The sequence below is a fragment of the Dendrobates tinctorius genome, unplaced genomic scaffold, assembly GCF_039654945.1.
Source record: "Dendrobates tinctorius isolate UK_male_01 unplaced genomic scaffold, ASM3965494v1 ptg000084l, whole genome shotgun sequence".
Lineage (NCBI taxonomy): Eukaryota > Metazoa > Chordata > Amphibia > Anura > Dendrobatidae > Dendrobates > Dendrobates tinctorius.
Genome location: NW_027361752.1, coordinates 3,892,211 through 3,908,445, shown reverse-complemented (window position 1 = coordinate 3,908,445; position 16,235 = coordinate 3,892,211). Strand labels below are relative to the sequence as shown.

Sequence of the window (16,235 nt, the reverse complement as noted above, 5' to 3'; positions counted from 1 at the left end):
AGATTTTGAGTGCAAACCTCCTTCCATCAGCAAGGGCATTGAAGATGAAACGTGGCTGGGTCTTTCAACATGACAATGATCCAAAGCACACCGCCAGGGCAACGAAGGAGTGGCTTCGTAAGAAGCATTTCAAGGTCCTGGAGTGGCCTAGCCAGTCTCCAGATCTCAACCCTATAGAAAACCTTTGGAAGGAGTTGAAAGTCCGTGTTGCCAAGCAAAAAGCCAAAAACATCACTGCTCTAGAGGAGATCTGCATGGAGGAATGGGCCAACATACCAACAACAGTGTGTGGCAACCTTGTGAAGACTTACAGAAAACGTTTGACCTCTGTCATTGCCAACAAAGGATATATCACAAAGTATTGAGATGAAATTTTGTTTCTGACCAAATACTTATTTTCCACCATAATATGCAAATAAAATGAAAAAAAAAACAGACAATGTGATTTTCTGGATTTTTTTTTCTCAGTTTGTCTCCCATAGTTGAGGTCTACCTATGATGTAAATTACAGACGCCTCTCATCTTTTTAAGTGGTGGAACTTGCACTATTGCTGACTGACTAAATACTTTTTTTCCCCACTGTATGTGTGTAGATGTGTATGTATGAGAGCAGCGGTGTGACAGGAGAAATAAATGCTTGGCCATTTGCTATATACATGGCCAGCTTAAGCATGCACACATCCAAATGATTTCTGTTACCACGTCTGATGGCAGCATGATGTAGAGGCAGAAACCCTGTTTCCACCAATTTAAGTACTTACTGGGCTGCTTGCTATAATTTGTGTAAAATCTGTTTTCTCTGCTGCAGATCTAGCAGTTGTCTGACTGCGGTGATCTGTATAACCCTGCCTACACCAATGATTGGCAGCTTTCTATTTATACTGTGCATAGGTAGAAAGCTGCCAATCAGTGATGGGGCAGGGTTATACAGAGCTCAAGAATATGAAAGTATGGAAAAGAAATTGAGAACTACACGGCAACACGTTTACTAGTTTAGGCCGGTTTCACATTTGCGTTAAAGGACGCAGCGTCGGCCTGCACACGGCCGCCGCTAATCCCCGCCCCCTGCCGCACCTCCTCCGGTAGCTCCGGGCACATGACGCTGCATGCGTCATGCGTCCCCTATCTTTATCACTGAGGACGCAGGCCGTGCGCAGTATGTGTTTGGCGGCGCCTGCATCCTTTTGACGGTGCGCCGACCAGCACCAAACGGAACCTGTTGCAATTTGGTTGCGCTCGGCGCACCGTCAAAAGGACGCAGGTGCTGCCAAACACATACTGCGCACGGCCTGTGTCCTCAGTGATAAAGATAGGGGACGCATGACGCATGCAGCGTCATGCGCCCGGAGGAGGAGCTACCGGAGGAGCGCGACAGGGGGCGGGGCTTAGCGGCGGCCGTGCGCAGGCCGACGCTGCGGCCTTTAACGCAAATGTGAAACCGGCCTTAGTGATAACCTGCTGTAAAAAATGATTTTATCAAAACTAAAGCAAGCAGCCCAGTAATTGACATGTTGCTGGAATCAGGGTCTCTTTCCCCTACATTATGCTGCTCTCAGATTAGGTAGCAGAAACCTGGTGACAGATTTCTTTAAAGTGGTTGCCTCACAACAACAGCCTCTGTGCATACATCTATTAGGTATATGGGTGTCATAGTGCAAGTCAGTCGCCCTCCTGCTTTTGAGATAGAATCAAGTCATTCTGTAAGGTCAGCTCCCACTCCGACGGGCCAGCTTGCCCGTAAATCATATCTTTGGCTATAGTGTGCTGCTAGTGAAATGTATGATTGCCATCTGGCTGCAGGCGCTAAAAGTGCCAGATCCACGCTGATCAGCTGCGATCAGGTCGGACTTTTTTTTTAAGAAGAGAGATTGTCTTTGTGTTGTCTTTAAGTGACTAGTCTACCGAGGTAAAAAAAAAAAAAGTACTTAAAGGCAGATATACAACATCTGACTCTTTTGGTGTTGGTTGGAGATGGAGAGAATCAGAGGGAAAGCTCCCTCATGAGTACAGCAGAAGTGCTGAAGTCTAGTTTGGTGGCTAGCTTACAAATAACACAATATGTCAGTGCTATGTGGTATAATGGCCCATCTGGCCTCTCCGGCCTCTCCTTATAATATGCTGCCCTCTTATGAGGCAGAATGTTCTGATGACAAAAAAAAGCTTAAATATTCTAGATAAATTAATGATTGTGTCTAGCGGAACCTCCGACTCTTCACTGTTGGATGGTAATATACCGCAGCGAGATTTCTTATTCCTTCTGATCATAACTGCTGACAATGTGATTGATTGCTAACCATCTGCAGTTTTATAGATATGATAATTGCATTTCTGTCAGTTGTATGGTCTGATAATACAAATTGTATACTACCACAACACCCCCTTGTCTGATATTGATTATCTCAAAACCAACATGATCATGAAATTTGAGAAGGGGATTTCATTCAACAGGTCATTTTGTTGTGGGACCCCTGAATGTCTCTTGTTACAATGAGAGCAGTAGCACAATACCCTGAATAGTCATTAAAGGGGTTGTCCGGGCTTTTCACATAATCTCAGTGCATATCTGGGTTGCAGAATGCTGACAATAAGTAATTTACCTTCTGTGGCCAGTTTGCAGGGTTTGCTAGATATCATCTCTTGCTTGTAAGAAAAACGTCCGGGGGGGTGTGTTCTGGCATTGAAATGAGAACTGGTCGTTTCCTCCTATTCTACTAAAAACATGCCCTCTATAGCAACAACCCCACCCTCCATAGCTACAGGCCCTCCCCGTCCACATGAAGAAGCCCTCATCACACAGTAACAAATCCTCCCCCTCTAGCAGCCTCAGTGCAGAGAGCAGCTGCTCCTCCCCCAGACACACGCTGAACAGTGATCTATGGAAAGTGAAAGTAGTGAGGAGGAAACAACCAGTTCTCATTTCAATGCCAGAACACACACCCCCCCGGACGTTTTTCTTACAAGCAAGAGATGATATCTAGCAAACGCTGCAAACTGGCCACAGAAGGTAAATTACTTATTGTCAGCATTCTGCAGCCCAGATATGCACTGAGATTATGTGACAAGCCCGGACAACCCCTTTAATAATGTAATATAGTGCTATCAAACTATAAATATAGAAAGCAACTAGACTAGGTTGATAAAATTAGGGACTCAGTTTTGCACTGAGACCTAAAATCTTTAAAAGGAACTTAAGAGGAGAGTCATGCTGCCCAAACCTTTGACAAGAATCAGACATTGGCTGCGTTAATGCATGTTTTACTTTGAAATTCTGTTGCATTTCAGAAAAAAAAAAAGACTTTGGAAAGTGACTGAGCATGTTGGATGACTAGTCCAAGGCAGATCCCTGCAGCTTTTTCCAGCCCTGATATCCTAGAGTGACAGGTCTCTTCCTACTATAAACTGTCTACATATATAGGAAAAAAGCCATCAGTAGCCTCAGATAATTCAAGGCGCATGGACCTCATACAGCTTTTCAAAGTATGATTTTTCTCAAATGCTGCTCTTTTCATAGTTGAACATACACAACTGCAAAATGATAAAACAAGTAGGCTTGGACTGGCCCATCAGAGAATATGTGAATTCACAGGTGGACCTCTGTGAAGACCCACCCTCGTGCATGAACAGTAGATTAAATTAAGGATGCCATCTTTACTGGTGATAGATTACCGCTATCCATTTTAACTGTTTAATGTCATCATTTGTACCAATGTAATGACATCTGTTTAAGCTGTTCAAAGTTTCCCATGAGGTTTCTGGGCCTCCCAGCTGCATGAAAGGTTACCTGAGTTCAAACCACTCAGTCTCACAGTAGCTCCAAGGCAGACTGTTGAATGCCAGAGTGCCGGACTTGCGGGTGTTCATCATTCCGGCCTTGGAACTTGCAAAGCTAGAGAAACAGCTGTTATGAACTCAGGTGACCTTTATATTTTTGTTAATAAAAAAATAATTGAAAATAAATGAATGGGGGTCTCCCGTAATTTCTATAATCAGCAGAGGGATGATTTTAATATTCTGGGAAAGAGACAATATCCATAAAGGTTCCCAGGATATTAATATCAGCTCACAGCTGTTTACTTAGCCTTTACTGGTTATTATATTGGAGACTATATTCAATAAATAGCAAAGGCTAAACAGACAGCTGAGGGCAGATATTAATAGCCTTGGAAGGAGTCATGTTATTGGCTTGCTCACAGACTAAGAGCATCAGCTCTCATCCATCCCAGAAATGGCGCATCCATTAGATGCACCAATCCCGGCACTTTGCCTTGCTCTTCCTACTTGCTCTGGTGCAGTGGCAAAAGGGTAATAGTATTGGGGTTGGTGTCAGCTTTGTATTGACTGCTGACATCAAGCCCAGAGGTTAGTAATACAGAGGCATCTATAAGACACCCTCTCTACTAACCCCATAGTATGATTGTAATACAGACACATTAAGAATAAAGTATTTTATTTGAAATAAAGACACTGACTCATTTATTTGAAAAAATAAAAATAAAAAAGCAAAGTTATACTTGCTTTTACACATAATCTATTGATGCCCATATCCCCTGAAAAAGACCATAAATAATAAACAACCATATCCGTCACCTGTCCCACGTGAAAATAATCCTCCGATGCCTATATCCCCTGTAAAAGACAAAAAATAATAAACCACCATATTCCTCACCAATCCCACGAGAAGATAATCCTATCTGTCATGGTTACTGCCAGTCACAGCTGCTAGCTCACATGCTGTCATTTGACAGTGTGGGAACCGCATCTCTCTGGCCGATGGTAACGATATTACCGCCGATTAGAGCCTGTGTTTGCAACACTGTCACGCAGATAACAGCATGGCAAACAATGGATGTTCGGGCCCTCCATTCTTCTTATTGGGGTCCAGGTTCAAATTCGGGTTCTGTTCTGGTACCCTAATTTTTTAAATGATCGGCAGAACCCGGTGGATCCGAACATCCATGGGTTCGCCCATCACTATACATAATGTTTCGGCTTATCTGGTGAGATGGATCCTCCAAGCCCCTGTTCCGGGTAGGCATATAGACCACAGATGTCAGTGCAGCAGGTAAGACATGCAGGATGCAAGGACTGAAAGCACAGGCAGACCGTACACTGGAAAGCAATTATTGAAATGGAGCAGGTACTGAAAGCACTGGAGACCACAGGCAGACAGAACCCAGAAAGTAGGTATGGATATGGAGCAGGTACTGGAAGCAATGGAGCCCTCGGGCAGACAGAACCCAGATGAAACTAAGAGTCTTAATACCAAGACACAAGTGTGTGTCTTGGTGGGTCTTATATAGGTCTAGGCAGATAAGAGCGCGCCAGGCTATTTGCCAAGGAGGAGCACAACAGAGTTGAGCGGACCAGGACGAGGAGAGCAAAGCCCATACCCAGGACAGGTGTGTTATATACAGTATACTGTAAACCTTGGTCAGAACATTTAGTACATATACAGTGATTTTCTATGTAACGTTTACCACAATATCATATGCTATTGGCCTTCCTTAAAGTGTGGCCTCATATCTGACGTAATGTTTATGTCTTTCACCGTATCTCCCCATTGATTTTATTAATTTTTACATTTTATGATATATATGTTCATTTAATAAAAACATAGTTATATTTATGTGTGAATGGTTATATGTTGTTTTCTATATTTAGTTGCTTTTGGTAGCCATTCACTAAACATACTGAGAATAATGATTTTCTATATTAGTAAGGCTGGTTTCACATTTGCGTTTTTTAGCGCTGGAAAAAAACGCACACCTGCGCATGCGTTTTTTCCCCTATATTTAACATGGGTGCGCATACCTGCGCACTGGTCAGCGCATGTATGCGATTTTCATGCGCTGCGTTTTTTTGGGGTGTGCGATTGGATTTTCCAGACGCAGCATGTTGCATTTTTTGGCCCTGCAAAAAAGCGCATGCGCACATATGCGCACGTTTTGCGCTAAAAATGGCCATTATAGCCTATGGATGCGCATATGTGCGCACTGGCATGCTCATGTATGCGTTTTTTTGCATATGCGTTTTTTTTTTTAAACCATGGAATTTAGGGGTTTGGGTTAGAGTTAGGGTTAGTTAAGGGGGTTTAGGGTTAGGGTTATGGTCAGGGTCAGGGTTAGGGTTAGGGTTAGGGTCAGGGTTAGGGTTAAGTATGGTTTTGTTAAGGATTAGGGTCATGGTTAGGGTCAGGATTAGGGTTAAGTATGGTTTTGTTAAGGGTTAGGGTTAGGGTTAGGGTTAGGGTCAGGGTTAGGGTTAGGGTTAGGGTTAGGGTCAGGGTTAGGGTCAGGATTAGGGTTAAGTATGGTTTTGTTAAGGATTAGGGTCAGGGTTAGGGTCAGGATTAGGGTTAAGTATGGTTTTGTTAAGGGTTAGGGTCAGGGTTAGGGTTAGGGTTAGGGTTAGGGTCAGGGTTAGGGTTAGGGTTAGGGTTAGGGTCAGGGTTAGGGTCAGGATTAGGGTTAAGTATGGTTTTGTTAAGGATTAGGGTCAGGGTTAGGGTCAGGATTAGGGTTAAGTATGGTTTTGTTAAGGGTTAGGGTCAGGGTTAGGGTTAGGGTTAGGGTTAGGGTCAGGGTTAGGGTTAGGGTTAGGGTCAGGGTTAGGGTCAGGATTAGGGTTAAGTATGGTTTTGTTAAGGATTAGGGTCAGGGTTAGGGTCAGGATTAGGGTTAAGTATGGTTTTGTTAAGGGTTAGGGTCAGGGTTAGGGTTAGGGTTAGGGTCAGGGTTAGGGTCAGGATTAGGGTTAAGTATGGTTTGGTTAAGGGTTAGGGTCAGGGTTAGGGTTAAGTATGGTTTTGTTAAGGGTTAGGGTCAGGGTTAGGGTTAGGGTTAGGGTCAGGGTTAGGGTTAGGGTTAGGGTCAGGGTTAGGGTTAGGGTTAGGGTTAGTTAGGGTTTAGGGTTTGGGTTAGGGTTAAGTATGATTTGGTTAAGGGTTAGGGTCAGGGTTAGGGTTAGGGTTAGGGTCAGGGTTAGGGTTAGGGTTAGGGTCAGGGTCAGGGTTAGGGTTAGTAAAGTCATGGTTTGGGTAGTGTGAGGGGCCACCTAAAAATGTTGGAAAAAAACGCAAACGCGGTAAAAACGCGCTAAAAACGCATACAAACGCATAAAAACGCTGCGTTTTTTTCATGCATGCTCATAAAAATGCTTGAAAAAAACGCAGCAGTTGTATGCTTATGTATGCGTTTTTTCAATGCGTTTTTTTGCGGGAAAAACGCGCTGCAAAAAAAAGCAAGTGTGAAACTAGCCTAAAACAAGATATAAATGGTTTTGCTATATTGTAATCTGATTTTCTTTATTCTTTATTGTGCAGAAACATGATGGCCATTTTACAGTCATCCAGTTGGTTGGCATGTTACGAGGAATTGCCTCAGGGATGAGATACCTATCTGACATGGGATATGTTCATCGGGATTTGGCTGCCAGGAATATCCTTGTCAATAGCAACTTGGTGTGCAAAGTTTCAGATTTTGGACTTTCAAGAGTGTTAGAAGATGACCCTGAAGCTGCGTACACAACCACAGTAAGTTCACAAAGACATGTAAGCATGCTATATATATATATATAGTACGGTAATTAAAAGATCGGTATGTCAATGGCGAGAAATTTTTTGGATCTCCTAAAAACCATTAAAGGGTTATTCCCAAAATCATATGATGGACACCATCTGCGTTATACAGTCATGGCCAAAAGTATTGACACCCCTGCAATTCTGTCAGATAATACTCAGTTTCTTCCTGAAAATGATTGCAAACACAAATTCTTTGGTATTATTATCTTCATTTAATTTGTCTTAAATGAAAAAACGCAAAAAGAATTGTCCTAAAGCCAAATTGGATATAATTCCACACCAAACATAACAAAGAGGGTGGACAAAAGTATTGGCACTGTTCGAAAAATCATGTGATGCTTCTTTAATTTGTGTAATTAACAGCACCTATAACTTACCTGTGGCACCTAACAGGTGTTGGCAATAACTAAATCACACTTGCAGCCAGTTGACATGGATTAAAGTTGACGCAACCTCTGTCCTGTGTCCTTGTGTGTACCACATTGAGCATGGAAAAAAGAAAGAAGACCAAAGAACTGTCTGAGGACTTGAGAAACCAAATTGTGAGGAAGCATGAGCAATATCAAGGCTACAAGTCCATCTCCAAAGACCTGAATGTTCCTGTGTCTACCATGCGCAGTGTCATCAAGACATTTAAAGCCCATGGCACTGTGGTTAACCTCTCTAGATGTGGCCAGAAAAGAAAAATTGACAAGAGATTTCAATGCAAGATTGTGCGGATGTTGGATAAAGAACCTCCACTAACATCCAAACAAGTTCAAGCTGCCCTGCAGTCCGAGGGTACAACGGTGTCAACCCGTACTATCCGTCGGCATCTGAATGAAAAGGGACTGTATGGTAGGAGACCCAGGAAGACTCCACTTCTTACCCCGAGACATAAAAAAGCCAGGCTGGAGTTTGCCAAAGCTTACCTGATAAAGCCTAAAACATTTTGAAAGAATGTTCTCTGGTCAGATGAGACAAAAGTAGAGCTTTTAGGGCAAAAGCATCAACATAGAGTTTACAGGAGAAAAAAGAGGCATTCAAAGAAAAGTACACGGTCCCTACAGTCAAACATGGCGGAGGTTCCCTGATGTTTTGGGGTTGCTTTGCTGCCTCTGGCACTGGACTGCTTGACCGTGTGCATGGCATTATGAAGTCCGAAGACTACCAACAAATTTTGCAGCATAATTTAGGGCCCAGTGTGAGAAAGCTGGGTCTACCTCAGAGGTCATGGGTCTTCCAGCAGGACAATAACCCAAAACACACTTCAAAAAGCACTAGAAAATGGTTTGAGAGAAAGCACTGGAGACTTCTAAGGTGGCCAGCAATGAGTCCAGACCTGAATCCCATAGAACACCTGTGGAGAGATCTAAAAATGGCAGTTTGGAGAAGGCACCCTTCAAATATCAGGGACCTGGAGTAGTTTGCCAAAGAAGAATGGTCTAAAATTCCAGCAGAGCATTGTAAGAAACTCATTGATGGTTACCGGAAGCAATTGGTCGCAGTTATTTTGGCTAAAGGTTGTGCAACCAAGTATTAGGCTGAGGGTGCCAATACTTTTGTCCGGCCCATTTTTGGAGTTTTGTGTGAAATGATCAATGTTTTGCTTTTTGCTTCTTTCTCTTTTGTGTTTTTTCATTTAAGACAAATTAAATGAAGATAATAATACCAAAGAATTTGTGTTTGCAATCATTTTCAGGAAGAAACTGAGTATTATCTGACAGAATTGCAGGGGTGTCAATACTTTTGGCCATGACTGTATGATAGGGGATAGCTTACTGATTGTTGGAGGTCCAACTACTGGAACCCCCAGCAATCCCAACAATGGGCATCTGAATCTTGGAAACCTAGCTTTCTCCTATCTATATTGGAGCAGAGGTGCACAGGCTCAAATTCAGCTCCATCCAGTATCTATGGGACAATGAATGAAGAAAGCCAGAAAACTTAGTTTGGCGCTCAACTATTTCCAGCAGCCCCATAGACAGTGAACAGAGTGGACATCAATCATGTGACACAGTCTGACTTCTGGTACCAAGTCTAGTAAGTCTTTCTTTCCTGAACCCATTGTAAGAATGTTGGCTTTAGCACCTAGGAATGAAAAAGACTGCATGCCATAAGAGCTATTAAAGGTGTGGGGTAAAGGGTTTGTTTGAGTTCTGAAAGCACTTTGGATTATGTATTCTTTTGTATGATATAGGATTAGGATGTATTATAGGTTCAGATCTAGGGTCAGTACTTATTTTGATGACTGGTCTCTAAATTTATACTAAGGGTTTAGTCTGGGGTCTCTAATTATTTTGGGAGTCTGAAATCATTTTGGGTTGTGATGAAATGGGCACCAGCATGACTATTGATTGTGGCCTTAGCTTGATGGTGTTGTAAAGGCACAGCACAAACCAATTTAAATTGACGGGGCATATGTTAATACCACTGATAATCCTATCATTTATCATAATTTAATGGCACTGCATAAAAGTAGACAAATATGTGTATAAGAAGGCATAGCTTTTTGTCACAACTGTGTTGTCGGGTGTCCCGGGACCAGGAGCTCCTTCCTTGCCCCTAACACTAGCGGCGCCCTAGCTCGTCCTGTTCCCCGGATTACTTCTGAGGGTGTATATGCCGGGACCTTGCCTTAGCTCCTGAATCCGTCCTCATTATGTACCCTTCCCCCACCCAGGGAAGAGGGGAGTAGTAGTGTACGATAATACACCAACTAGACTATCAAGGTAAATACGAACAGGGGCACCGAAAATTGCCAAACATACAAATATATTTACACAGATAACAGAGCAATGCAACGAGGAGTGGAGGATGGGGTTAAACCAATGTAGGAGAAGAAAGGGATTGATCACACAGTCAAAACCTAACAACAGTCACAGATAAATTTACCAACCGCCTACTCCAATAACCATTAACAACTTCCTGCCATGCAACATAAGCTATCTCTAAAAATGAGAGCTAGCCAGGACCCAGATTATATAAGAGATGGGAGAGGCTAACAGTGCACAGCTGAGAGCCTAAACACTCCAGGAGCTCTCAACTGAGAAGATTAACCCCTGCACTGCTAAAAGAAATTTACACCTTTTAATATGAAGGTGAAATGCTTCTAGTCAGTGCAGAAGAAGGAGAAATCACACGTTGCGATCTTCTGGCTCCTCTCTGTTGTGGTAAATCTGTGAAAACCCTGTTACAGTCCTGGAGCAAGGGGGTTTCCAAAAGCCATATAAGAAGTTAGTAATGGTGAAGATCTAGGTAGAAAGCTAAGGATTCTCCAGCTATGCCTTTCCATCTGTTTCTACTCAGTATGTCAGACAGTTATCTATATTTTACACTCTTTTTTCCATAAACCCTATTGTCCTTGACTCAGGCTGTATGTTACACAAAACGAAGTTTACCGTAGTGATCTCACACCTTCTGAGGCCATATCATGCCTTCTGAGGCCACACCAGGGCTTGTGCTCATACGCAACCAGAGATCATTGACTGCTTCTTGCTATTGATTATGTTAATAGCACTGTTGTGGCACACTGCCATATACAGAAGATCCTGCACTCTTTAAACAACCCCATAAATTCACTCATTCAGCTGTTTATTCATTTTCCCATTTAATCATCGCCACTGATTTATTCATTAGACAGATCACCCAGACACTGCCGCGCCTTCACTCCCTCATTTCTGGCTGTGTGTACAATCATCTTATTAGAAAACAAGAAGTCATCTGTGGAGGGGATATAATCCACAGTTTTGCATACTGGATCCAAATTATGGGGTTTCAAAATAATATTGTTAAGAGATACAAATGGAGAATTATCACAACAAGATTAGCCTACTGACATAGAAAATATAATTTATCATAGTAGTATCTTCCGCAGCTCAGGATAAATGTGAGCCAAAGTTTACTTTATATTACGGTTTTTGGGATGCAGAATTAGCAAAAAACAGCTATTTAGGAATTGTTTTTGTTTTTTTATGCTGTTTACTGTGTGATAAAAGTAATAAGACAGTTTTATTCTTTGGGTCAGTACGATTACAGCAACATCACCTTTATATTGTTTATTGCTGTTTTAATGCTTTTACAAAATAAAAATGTCTATAAGAAAAGTTTTTGAATGGCTTTTTTGAAAAAGCTGTAGTTTTTTTTTTATTTTCCACTGATGGAGCTGAATAAGGGCTTTTTTTTGCAGAAAAGATGATGGCTTCAGTGATACCATAGCTTTTTACATATGACTTTTTGATAGTTTTTTATTCTACATTTCTTTTTCTATATAGCGCTAACATACTCCGCAGCGCTTTACAGTTTGCATACATTATCATCACTGTTCCTGATGGGGCTCACAATCTAAACTCCCTATCAGTATGTCTTTGGCATGTGGGAGGAATCCGTGTACCCGGAGGAAACCCATGCAAACACGGGGAGAATATACAAGCTCCTTGCAGATGTTGTCCTTGGTGGGATTCGAACCCAGGACTCCAGCGCTGCAAGGTTGCAGTGCTATCCACCGAGCCACTGTGCTGCCTCGTTGACTAAGAACTATTTTTTTTATTTTTTACTTACTCCCTCTATAAGAATTTAGTTTTTTTCACACTGATTACCAGTGGTGTAACTAGAGGCAGATGGGCACTGGTGCAATATTCGGACCAGAACCCACCACCCCCACTATATATATATATATATGTCCCTTATCCAGGGCCTCATCCTGGTATATATACATGTTCTCCATCCTGGTATATATGTTCCCAATCCTGGTATAGATATCCCCCATCCTGGTATGTATGTGCCCCATCTTGGTATATGCCCCCATTCTGAGGCTGTTCTTTAATGCGACAACTGACTTCAGTATGTAAGCGATGGGAGCGCATGGCTTTACAGCCACGCACCCCCAGTCACTTCAGCTGTTGGCCTATGATTGGCCGTCAGAATGTATTGCAGCGCATGAAGCCAGCGGTTCTCTGCGCCGCAATACACTTTAGCTGAATGTGCACATCCAGTTGACATTTGTGCTAGCATCGGCGGTCCCCTTACCTGCTCAGGCCCAGTCACGACCTCTGCAACTGAGACCATTACACCCCTGTTGATTACTGTTCTAATGCATTGCAATTAGAGTTGAGCGATACCGTCCGATACTTCAAAGTATCGGATCGGAATGGATCGGCCGATCTTAAAAAAAAGTATCGGTATCGCCGATTCCGATACCGGAAGTCCCATTCAAGCCTATGGGACTTCCGGTATCGGAATAAGAAAAATCCTGTTTTTCCCTTGTACAGCCTCTCTGGGGTCTGTACGGGCCTTTCGGGGGGCTGTGCCGGCCTGCCAGGGGGTCTGTGCAGGCTCCGGTGGTCTGTGCCGGCCTGCCGGGGGGCTGTGCCGGCCTGCCGGGGGGCTGTGCAGGCTCCGGTGGTCTGTGCCGGCCTGCCGGGGGGCTGTGCAGGCTCCGGTGGGCTGTGCCGGCCTGCCGGGGGGCTGTGCCGGCCTGCCGGGGGGGCTGTGCAGGCTTCGGGGGTCTGTGCAGGCATCGTCCGATGGGACTACAAGTCCCATCGGGCGATGCCTGCTACCATGACAGTGATTGACACATTAGCCAATGATGGGACAGTAGTAGTCCCATCATCCGGCTAATGTGTTGAATGTAAAAAAAAAAAAAAAAAAATTACATGCTACATACATACAACATGCATACTACATACATGCTACATTCATACTACATACTACATACATGCTACATTCATACTACATATATACTACATGCAACATACATACTACATATATACTACATGCATGCAACATGCATACTACATATATACTACATGCTACATACATACTACATATATGCTACATACATACTACATATATACTACATGCATGCTACATACATACTACATACATACTACATATATGCTACATACATACTACATATATGCTACATACATACTACATATATGCTACATACATACTACATATATACTACATGCATGCTACATACATACTGCATGCTACATACATGCTACATACTTACCACATACATACTACATACATACTACATACATACTACATACATACTACATGCTACATACATACTACATATATACTACATGGAACATACATACTACATATACTACATGCATTCAACATGCATACTACATATATACTATATGCTACATACATACTACATATATACTACATGCATGCTACATACATACTGCATGCTACATACATGCTACATACATACCACATACATACTACATACATACTACATACATACTACATACATACTACATGCTACATACATACTACATATATACTACATGCAACATACATACTACATATACTACATACATACAACATGCATACTACATACATGCTACATTCATACTACATACTACATACATGCTACATTCATACTACATATATACTACATGCAACATACATACTACATATATACTACATGCATGCAACATGCATACTACATATATACTACATGCTACATACATACATACTACATATATGCTACATACATACTACATATATACTACATGCATGCTACATACATACTACATACATACTACATATATGCTACATACATACTACATATATGCTACATACATACTACATATATGCTACATACATACTACATATATACTACATGCATGCTACATACATACTACATGCTACATGCATACCACATATATACTACATACATACTACATGCATGCTACATGCTACATACATACCACATACATACTACATACATACTACATACATACTACATGCTACATACATACTACATATATACTACATGCATGCTACATACATACTACATGCTACATACATACTACATATATACTACATGCATGCTACATACATACTACATGCATGCTACATACATACTACATGCTACATACATACCACATATATACTACATACATACTACATGCTACATACATACTACATATATACTACATGCATGCTACATACATACTGCATGCTACATACATACCACATATATACTACATACATACTACATGCTACATACATACTACATATATACTACATGCATGCTACATACATACTGCATGCTACATACATACCACATATATACTACATACATACTACATACAATACATTCATACAATACATACATAGACATACAGTACATATAACATAGAGTAACATACTTACCAATACTTGTCACATTGTTCCCCGAAGCCATTGTCTTTTACGGAATAAATATTAACATAACAAACCACAAAAATACTCCCCCAGATCCGAAGCAGTCCACGAGTGTGTCCCACGACGATCTTGGGTAGAGAACTGCAGCATCAGCTGTTGCTGCCGTTCTCTACGGGCTGCAGGAATCCAATGACGGAAGGTAGGTATCCTTCCGCACTGTATTCCTCCGCCCATTAAAAAAAAAAAAGTCCCTAGTCTCACTTTATGCCATTGCTGTGTGGGAAATTCCCACGCAGCAATGGCATAAAGTGAGACTAGGGACTTTTTTTTTTTTAAGTGGCGGAGGAATACAGTGCGGAAGGATACCTACCTTCCGTCATTGGATTCCTGCAGCCCGTAGAGAACGGCGGCATCAGCTGATGCTGCAGTTCTCTACCCAAGATCGTCGTGGGACACACTCGTGGACTGCTTCGGATCGTGGGTGAGTATTTTTGTGGTTTGTTATGTTAATATTTATTCCGTAAAAGACAATGGCTTCGGGGAACAATATGACAAGTATTGGTAAGTATGTTACTCTATGTTATATGTACTGTATGTCTATGTATGTATTGTATGAATGTATTGTATGTAGTATGTATGTAGTATATATGTGGTATGTATGTAGCATGCAGTATGTATGTAGCATGCATGTAGTATATATGTAGTATGTATGTAGCATGTAGTATGTATGTAGTATATATGTGGTATGTATGTAGCATGCATGTAGTATGTATGTAGCATGCATGTAGTATATATGCAGTATGTATGTAGCATGTAGTATGTATGTAGCATGCATGTAGTATATATGTAGTATGTATGTAGCATGTAGTATGTATGTAGTATGTATGTAGTATGTATGTGGTATGTATGTAGCATGTAGCATGCATGTAGTATGTATGTAGTATATATGTGGTATGTATGTAGCATGTAGTATGTATGCAGCATGCAGTATGTATGTAGCATGCATGTAGTATATATGTAGTATGTATGTAGCATATATGTAGTATGTATGTAGCATGTAGTATGTATGTAGCATGCAGTATGTATGTAGCATGCATGTAGTATATATGTAGTATGTATGTAGTATGTATGTAGTATATATGTGGTATGTATGTAGCATGTAGTATGTATGTAGCATGTATGTAGCATGCATGTAGCATGCAGTATGTATGTAGCATGCATGTAGTATATATGTAGTATGTATGTAGCATGTAGTATGTATGTAGTATATATGTGGTATGTATGTAGCATGGAGTATGTATGTAGCATGCATGTAGTATGTATGTAGCATGCATGTAGTATATATGTAGTATGTATGTAGTATATATGTGGTATGTATGTAGCATGTAGTATGTATGTAGTATGTATGTAGCATGCATGTAGCATGCAGTATGTATGTAGCATGCATGTAGTATATATGTAGTATGTATGTAGCATGTAGTATGTATGTAGTATATATGTGGTA

General features: G+C 41.5%; 1 protein-coding gene across 1 annotated transcript in view; it reads left to right on the top strand.

Moving 5' to 3' along the window:
* Positions 1-16,235, top strand: part of EPHA6 (EPH receptor A6) — a 1,179,434-nt gene that overhangs the window by 1,085,725 nt on the left and 77,474 nt on the right. The window contains exon 13 of the mRNA XM_073584415.1: positions 7,322-7,531. Coding sequence (XP_073440516.1) covers positions 7,322-7,531 — 210 coding nt within the window. The remainder of the gene's footprint in view (positions 1-7,321; positions 7,532-16,235) is intronic.